At 36.4% G+C, this 8,788-nt stretch overlaps 2 protein-coding genes across 2 annotated transcripts; both read right to left on the reverse strand.

Moving 5' to 3' along the window:
- Positions 1 to 313: 313 nt before the first annotated feature.
- On the reverse strand, positions 314 to 1,529 carry LOC108989539 (lupeol synthase-like). Its single transcript, XM_035690787.1, has 4 exons — positions 1,377 to 1,529; positions 1,157 to 1,270; positions 900 to 1,019; positions 314 to 331 (listed from the first exon to the last, which is right to left on the reverse strand). The coding sequence occupies exons 1-4, from the start codon at positions 1,527 to 1,529 to the stop codon at positions 314 to 316; spliced, it is 405 nt and encodes a 134-aa protein (XP_035546680.1).
- Positions 1,530 to 2,725: 1,196 nt separating this feature from the next.
- On the reverse strand, positions 2,726 to 8,118 carry LOC108989538 (lupeol synthase-like). The gene is made up of 19 exons (XM_018963174.2): positions 8,043 to 8,118; positions 7,713 to 7,910; positions 6,931 to 7,116; positions 6,728 to 6,817; positions 6,409 to 6,606; positions 6,085 to 6,169; positions 5,803 to 5,969; positions 5,473 to 5,661; positions 5,253 to 5,366; positions 4,995 to 5,114; positions 4,772 to 4,894; positions 4,575 to 4,673; positions 4,377 to 4,433; positions 4,225 to 4,271; positions 3,995 to 4,138; positions 3,660 to 3,837; positions 3,460 to 3,540; positions 3,024 to 3,107; positions 2,726 to 2,850 (listed from the first exon to the last, which is right to left on the reverse strand). Exons 2-19 carry the CDS (start codon positions 7,905 to 7,907, stop codon positions 2,740 to 2,742), a joined length of 2,268 nt encoding a protein of 755 aa, XP_018818719.1. The 5' UTR covers positions 7,908 to 7,910; positions 8,043 to 8,118; the 3' UTR covers positions 2,726 to 2,739.
- Positions 8,119 to 8,788: the final 670 nt, after the last annotated feature.

Consider the following 8,788-nt stretch of genomic DNA (forward strand, 5'->3'; position numbering starts at 1 on the left):
CCAGCAGTCAGTCATTATCAAGCAGCCACTCGAGTTCTTAGGTATTTGAAGGCAACTCCAGGACAGGGATGATTTTTTCCCTCATCATCAGAATTGTAATTAAAGGCCTTTTCCGATAGTGACTGGGCAGGGTGTATTGACACTCGAAAAAGTGTAACAGGGTTTGCTATTTTTCTAGGCAACTCACTGGTTTCATGGAGAAGTAAAAAGCAGACCACAATAAGTAGATCCTCTGCAGAAGCAGAGTACAGGGCCATTGCATCAACAGCATGTGAAATACAATGGCTTCTTTATGCCTTGCAAGACTTAGGCATTAATCACCAGCAGCCAACTATGCTTTATACAGACAGCAAAGCAGCCTTATCAATAGCAACAAACCCCATTCAGCATGAGAGAACCAAACACATTGAAATAGACTGTCATCTCATCAGAGAAAAATTGTAGGAAAAGATCATCAAGTTATTCCACATTCCTTCAAGATTGTAGCTGGAAGATATACTAACAAAACCCCTTGGTTCTCTCCCGTTTCACCATATTTTACGCAAGATGAATATCATTAATATACATATTCAACTTGAGGGGGGGTGTTGGAGCATCGCATCCAAGATTGAACAAATGGAATTGAAGTCCAAAGAAGCACGTGTTAAAATAAAAGAAGAAAAGAGTTAGTTAGTCAGTTAGTTAAATTTATCTTTTTCTTGTATATAAATACAGAGTCCTCTTTTGTAATAAATATCAAGTAAAGTTTCATAAAAGGATTTTTTTCCTCAGTTCCAAGTCTCTCTGCTCCATCTCGTGTTCATTTTACAAGCTTGAAGCATATCTTCATCTGAAAATTAACAGTTTTCTTGAACCTAGAAAATGAAACCTCGTAAGGGGCATTTGACATGTATTCTAACCTGTGAAGCTTTCACAAAGTCGAGTGATTTACGCAGTGTTAGTCTGTACTCTTCATTCAAATTACATGAGAGAATCGCTTGGATTGTGAAACCCGCATCCCACATCTGACAACCAAAACTCTGCATGACATAAGTTGGGAATCATTAGTACATTTCTAGATAACAGATAAGATTTCAAAAGGATCGAAATTTTGCAGTTCTTAGGCTCATGTACATGTTTTAGGTATATGTGATTTGCACTAACAAGCTCACATCACCTGAATTTTTAACCCATCTATAGCAACCCAATAGTTGTCGGGAATTCTAGCTAGATGAAGCTTGGATGCTTCCCCATTCGGATCTTCGTCCCAGCAGGCAATCAAACACAGCACCTGTAATACAGATGACCTTGACAAATTAGTTCATAGAGCATACATCAACTGGTATGATCTATATGATTGTATTTTGATTGTAGTTGTAACACAAATTAGTGACAACCTTTTCCACGCTTCCAATGCAAAGGTATCTGGTATTCTTGTCCTCATAATGAACATGATCAATTTCAGCTTTGAGTGCCTTCTCTCTGAACAATGAAAAGGGCCAGCGGGTCAGAAGAGGTTCTACTGCATGGTGAAGAAATCCCCATAGCATATCTTGGATAAGAGGATGTGGATAGTAGAAATCCTCCTAAATTAGCACGTTGTGTATGTTTCTGAAAATTTCTATAAGAAAAAATTTGCATTCCACAATCCAAAAAGAAAATCAAATCTTCACTACACATATCCGGATCAGGAACAGCAGCTCTAATGTCAATAGCGGTAGCCAGTGCTATGCCTAAGTTTCGTTTCCTCACATCTGAAACATTGATTATCCAGTTTGCATGCAATCCCTTGATCAGTATGATCCGCAGGGACCGACATTTCCAGATTGCCAAGGAATTTCGAAGTAGAATCAGGGATACAGTAGACCTCCTTCAAAGGGACACAGGTAGAGAGAGAATTTAAGAAACGTATTGGGGAGACGGAGGTGAGGGATCTGAACATAATCTTGTGGACAAAATAGAATCAACGTAGAAAACGAATGATGGGAGTGCTTTTTTTAGTTCTTCTCAGCGGGAAGTTCGCACGCCCTCACAAAAGATTTTTTACTGAAGACAACTCTAATTTGGCAAAATAGTTCAGATTCTAATAAATGGCAAAGGGAAAAAACTTTAAGGAGATTCTTGTGCTGGATTAATAGAGTATAGATTAGCATGAAGACTATTTTGAGAGGGAAAAAACTTATAGATTAACATGTGGAAGAGAACGGAGGTAGATATATTATACATACTCTCTCTACACATCACAATAACATCTTGATACGTTGGGAAGTTTCTCGAGATGAGCCTAAAAATTCACGGAGATTTGGCAAAGCGTATTCGATGCGGAAAAATTACAAACACTCCCTAAAAAAAAAAAAAAAACTAGAAGGCTTATATAACTATTATATATCCATTAATTAGTGATATATACTACTTCTGGTTCTCACAAAGGAAGTATACATGCATTGAACTCCATTCCATTCCATACAGTACGTAAAATTTAATTTTCACATATATTATAGTACATTATTGAGTTGTAGGAATCGTTTTTTCAAGGAGATGCTTACACTAAGAAACTACGTACGTACACCATTACACACATATATATTACATCTTGCAAAGTGCTTGAGAATTGCGGATCATATCCTTTTTCAGGCTCAACAATGACCGATCGATCGATCTATACATTGTTGAACATACTATTCTATTGATTTCTCAAGCTTATTTGGACTAGCTAATTACTCTAACATGTTATCTTTTGCTTGCTTAAGCATTCGGATATTATGCAAACAGAACTTGCTTCCGATATTCTCCAAGAGCCCATATGGGGAATATGTTTCTGTACGATGAGTAGTTTAATGCACAATTCCTCATAAATACTCCAGTGATTTCCTGTTGCCAATAACCATTGATTATGTTATCTTTGAAATTATAATTTGGTATGCAAAAAGATGTTATTAGAAAAGAATCGAAGCGATGAAAGAGAGAAAGAAGAAGAAAAGCACACAACTAAGATGTCACAAAAAATAACTGAAAGTGTTGCATTCTGAATAAACGTGAATTACCTGCTGAGGGAAGTCACCATCTTCCATTTGTGAATTGATCAGCACCCTTGCCCCATGATGGAGTGGTGTTGGATCTATCTTGGCCTAAAAATTTATAAAAACATTCAGAACCAGCATATTGATCATGCTTCCTAATAAAGCAGTTTCTAACTTTCATCTCTGTAAAATTTGTTTTAAGTCCTATTTTTTCTATTCATATGCATATATTACTCCAACTCAACTTGGGTTCTATTCAATTTTTTAAGCTCCAAAATGACATCAATGTGTATATTTTTTGCTTTATATTTTTTTAAGATATTCCACTGCATCCATTGTTCGCTGGATTCTTGGGTTTTTTAGCCATTTCTACACCCATGGTGACCTGAATAATTTTCATGATGTAATGCACTAATGCTAATATACAGAATAACTTAAGAGACAATGATGGATGGACTACCTGCCCAGCTTCAATGAGGGATAACACAGCCCATGCAGTTTGGACCAAATTTGCACGGTTTCCCTCAATATTTGTCCACACCTGTTTCAAACAGCAAGTTACTTTAGTTAACCATTTTCACTCCACCCTCATTTTCTTTTTCTTTTCTCTTGTTTGCTTAGTAATTCAGATTCAAATTGGAAAACCAATTGCCTATGTACCTTGTTTTGGCTTGAAAGGTAACTCTCTCCCCATCCACCATTGGGTAGCTGCTTTGATAGTAGAAATTCACAAGCTTTGCGCAATGCGGGACAATTTTTGTAGTTTCTGCCACAGGCTGCCAGTCCCCCTACAGCAAACCATGTACCATAGGTGTAGCAAATCCCCCAATGTCCATACCTGTATTAGTGCTAAACTTGCTTTTGTTATCTCCTTTAATAACAAGAGCATTAGCCAAAAGTAAAGTACAAAAAAAAAAGGTACAATCTGCACGAATATGAAGAGCAGTTTTGTTTTTTTCCTTTTTCAAGAATCTAATATGGAAAAAACATACTACCATGATCCATCAGGTTCTTGTACATCTTCAATGTATTGAATTGCCCTATGAATGTTGTTGTCTATCTCTATTCTACGGTATTTGGGATAGAATTTCTGAAAGAGCGCCAACCCTTGAACTGCTGATGCAGTGCACTCCACATACCTATTATAAGGTGACACAATTTTGATGTTAGGCAGCAAAGAGCGACCAATTATGTGGCAATTATTTTCATTATGAAGATATCTTACTCTCGCTCAATAAGAGTATCTTCAAAAAACTCTGTGGGGTTGAACTTCTGCAAATAGATACAAATTTTGTAGTAGTGAGTATTGGGTTGAAACGATGTTTTCTCATAATAATCACGAACAGACCAAATCAATTGGCTTGTTGGATAAGTTACCTCCAACCAACCAAATGCTCTTTGAGGCTCCCAAGCTGGGAAACCACCATTTCTACTCTGCATTGGCAAATAGAAGGTCAATTATTCAGGTCAAGTAGCATAATAAATGGAAGAAGTGAATTGGACAATCTGACTAGAAACAAGTTATGTTCTTTGTTAACTAATTCAAAAATAGAATATGTATTGTTGAATCCTTACTTGTAGAGAGAGAATGACATTAACAGCATCATAAAATCGCCCTGTCTCTATCTTTTCCCCAACTAGGTCTGGTGACATTTGTGAGAACAACAGAGCAACCTACAAAAGCAAATGTTTTGCTAAATTTTTTCCTTTAAACGAACCTTGAGAATTTATGATTTTGGAATGCACATATTTCAGTAGAGGTGAGGCATTACCTTCAACCCTTCTGCTGTGCAGTCAGAGACTTGCCAACCATGATCATGCATTGAGAATGTCCATGCTCCTTTACTTATGTGTCGATACATAGCTTTGAAGTCGCCAGAAGGGTTTTCTCGAACCTAGAAAATGGCACAATTTTGTTAAAGCTAAATATCATGATTATGTTTAAGCATTATCTACCATCAAACCTCGTAAGGGGCATTTGACATGTATTCTGACCTGTGAAGCTTTCACAAAGTCATGTGATTTACGTAGTGTTAGTCCGTACTCTTCATTCAAATTACATGAGAGAATCGCTTGGATTGCGAAACTCGCATCCCACATCTGACAGCCAAAACTCTGCATGGCATAAGGTTGGAATCATTAGTACATTTCTAGACAAAAGATAAGATTTCAAATGGATTGAAACTTTGCAATTCTTTAGGCTCGAGTACATGCTTTAGGTGTATGTGATTTGCACTGACATGCTCACATCACCTGAATTTTTAACCCATCTTCAGCAACCCAATAGTTGTCGGGAATTCTAGATAGATGAAGCTTGTATGCTTCCCCATTTGGATCTTCGGCCCAACAAGCAATCAAACATAGCACCTGTAATACAGATGACCTTGAAAAATTAGTTCATAGAGCACACATCAACTGGTATGATCTATATGATTGCGTTTTGATTATAGTTGTAACACTAATTAGTGACAACCTTTTCCACGCTTCCAATGCAAAGGTATCTGGTGTTCTCGTCCTCATAATGAACATGATTAATTGCAGCTTTAAGTGCCTTCTCTCTCAACAATGAAAAGGGCCACCGGGTTAGAAGAGGTTCTACTGCATGGTGAAGAAATCCCCATAGCATATCTTGTATAAAAGGATGTGGATAGTAGAGATCCTCCTAAATTATTAGCACATTGTGTGAGTTTCATGTATACATTATTTTGTCAGAAATTTTTATATTTGCTTAAGTGGGATCTACAATGGAGGTTTATGGCATCAAAAGCAAATGCAAGATATAGAGACTAAGGATTTAACCAACCTCTGCAACTGTATTTCGGGCTTTGTTCCAGTTAATTTGATGGTAAGGCTCGTTGTACAACTCTTGCCTTAGTGATTGAATCAACTCAGTAATCGGACCAACAAACCTTTTCCCATATAAATAAGACATTGGCATATAAACCAAGCGACAATAGCACAACATTTTGCCTGCAACTCATATAAATAACAACCTCAAGTATGGGACAATATCATTGCATTTTGCCTGCATCTTATATAAATTACAAATTGTGCTTTTCAAAAAAAAAGTGTGAAAGGAAAGAACCTGGATGAATTGGAGAGATTTGTGGAAGAAGCCAGAACTCTGGGGGCAATGGATTGCAGCCAGACCACTCATATAATCCCAGTACCTATCCACAATATAGTAAAGATTATATAGGGTTGAATGATAAATTAAAATGCTTTCATTATTTTGTAAGGCAAATGAACTTTTGGGCTACAATCTAACCTCTCAAACTCAGGTATATACACTTCAATGTGGTGATACTTCTAGTTGGACACTAGAATATGTTACTTTATATTTATTTTTTCTTGGCATATACATGTAATATTACCGTGATCAATTCTTGACAACTAAAATGAAATATACCGTGACCCAAAACTTTCCCCAAGATGGAATTGCCACTAAACCACCATGGTCAAGGATCCATTTCCGTCCTCTGGCCATAGCCTTGTCCTCACCATCTTCAGGACCCTCTCCAAGTATCCTTAAGGCAATATAGCTCAAAGTTGAACCAAACATTGTGCTGTGACCCTCTATGTGGAAGCCCCAACCTCCATCTTCATTCTGTCCAACAACTAAATGGTCAATATACAAATTTATATATAGATAAGTGTATTTGTTTGTACATAATGTTAAATTTAGCCAAGTTTTTAGTTTTTGAGGGCATTTTTAGCTGTTTGAATACCTGATGATTATACAAGTATCGAATAATTTCTTTCTGGTGTGCTGGTGAAAAAATGGCATTCAGAGCTCCAGTGATGTATAATGCCATTACCTGCATATTGTAAAAATTTGAAATTATATTTTAGGGAGAGAGAAGTTAAAATATTTTATATATATATATATATATATATATATATATATAAGAATGGTGCAAAAACTGCATACAAAGGGTTGGAGGAAAAACAGGGGGCCGGCAGATTCAGCAGGCCAGTGGCCATCGTGGGCCTGAATGGATGAATAGAAGGTTAGGGCTCTTCTCAATGTTGTAATGACTGCTTCCTCTGTAATCACCTCAGTTTCTTTCACTTGGACTGGTGGTGGAATTGGCCCACATGGGTTCTCCTTTCTCAGCTGTTAGATTTTCATATCAATTAGTGAGATGAATGCCCTAGCTAGTGAAAACTAATTCGAAATCCTTCAATTAAAATTTTCTAGATTCCAACACAAAGCACATGAACAAGTTAATATGATCCTAAGATATTTTTCAAGTATTTTTGGGTGGTTATTAACATCTACGAGCCAGGCTCATGATCAATAACATAATTTTAATCACAATTGAAATGAGAAATGCTCTATCTACAAAAAGATCCATAAAAATAAATTTATAAATTAATATAGTTTGATATAGTATATCAGATAATTGTAAGGTTACTTTCCATTTAAAGTAGATTTGATGTATCATATGAAGTCATGTCAATTTGTAGGTATTTTTTAGATTTCTTTGTGGATATAGCATTTCTATCTTAAATGAAAAGGAACTAAAAAAAATATCTATCTTCTGCAAAATATATATTTGCTGGATGATAATTCATGAAGGTCCATGATGGAATGTTCAATTTCATGAATCTACATACATACATACATACATGTATGTATGTATGTATGTATGTATGTATGTGTAATGTATGACAGTATGTATATATGAGAGAGAGAGAGAGATCTGGAACCTGCATCCTCATCAAAAGATCAGCACTTTGCTTTGTCCGAAGCCGATTCCTCTTAAACTCCTCGCGGACCCTTTCAACTTCAGCACGTTCTTCAGGTGTGCCGGCATCAGGGTCGAACTCCCAATGCTGTCGTCCAACGAAATTGTTGAGGCTCACCAATCCTGGACCTCCTTCAGCTATCTTCAACTTCCACATCCTCTGTGAAACAAATAAATCACTACATGAATACAAGATAATCACTAACGTCGAGGCCATTAAAGTATGTACGTACAAGGTGAGAGATGAAGCGTACATGCAAAGAGAAAATATAATACACTTTGAACTTTTCACCTTAAAAAGTGTATAGAAGACGATCGGTCTCTGTTTGTGCCGGCCTCAGACTGAGACCTAGAGGCGTCTATCGAGTTTAAAGATCACTTAATGGAATGAAATATAATGGTAGCTTTCCCTCCCATTTATAAGTAGGCACATACAGAGGTGGTAGGAAAAAAAAGAGGGTGGTGAACGATTGGGCTGTACATGTGTCAGCGATCAATGGAGCCCCGGCCCCATGTGTCAGCCTTGTTTCACATACGTATGTTATGCTCTATAATACACTATAAGAAAAATGGGCTTTTGTGACCATTTAATTGCGGCGAAAAGATTATTTGTGATCAAAACAGACTTATTTTGACTGTAAATAGTCATTTCACTGAAATTAAATGGCTACAAATAAGCAGTTTTCTTGTAGTGATATGGTAGGAATTGGATGGCAAGTAGCCTCAAAATATCCTCAATTAAGGTATTATAAACTCGAGAAATGATATTTATAATTGTGAATATGTAAGTGTTGTGTAGTCATTTAAAAAAAAAATGAATAAATATGAGATTTATATAAAAAAAAATTAATTTTTTAATAATAAATCTTACTATTTTTTAAAACGACTGTACGATATTTACGTATTGCACGTATGTAACGTTACCCTATAAACTCATACTATGTTGACATTAATTATCATGTGGTGGTTATATGTGCCAGATAAACACGAGTACTTCTGCTCAAGGTCAAGTATGTACGGACATTGTGTTTTGGTTAA

Source organism: Juglans regia, chromosome 6 (genome assembly GCF_001411555.2).
Source record: "Juglans regia cultivar Chandler chromosome 6, Walnut 2.0, whole genome shotgun sequence".
Lineage (NCBI taxonomy): Eukaryota > Viridiplantae > Streptophyta > Magnoliopsida > Fagales > Juglandaceae > Juglans > Juglans regia.

Bases quoted from the DNA above. Each gene is read 5' to 3' on its own strand.
- LOC108989538 (XM_018963174.2), bottom strand. From the start codon at position 7,907: ATGTGGAAGTTGAAGATAGCTGAAGGAGGTCCAGGATTGGTGAGCCTC. The intron at 5,970-6,084 runs GTTCTTTCCTTT...TATGAGTTGCAG, and splicing joins AATCTCTCCAATTCATCCAG to GCAAAATGTTGTGCTATTGT. The intron at 5,367-5,472 runs GTTGTCACTAAT...TCTGTATTACAG, and splicing joins GCATTGGAAGCGTGGAAAAG to GTGCTATGTTTGATTGCTTG.
- LOC108989539 (XM_035690787.1), bottom strand. From the start codon at position 1,529: ATGCTATGGGGATTTCTTCACCATGCAGTAGAACCTCTTCTGACCCGC. The intron at 1,271-1,376 runs GTTGTCACTAAT...TCTGTATTACAG, and splicing joins GCATTGGAAGCGTGGAAAAG to GTGCTGTGTTTGATTGCCTG. The intron at 1,020-1,156 runs GTGATGTGAGCT...TATGTCATGCAG, and splicing joins TAGATGGGTTAAAAATTCAG to AGTTTTGGTTGTCAGATGTG.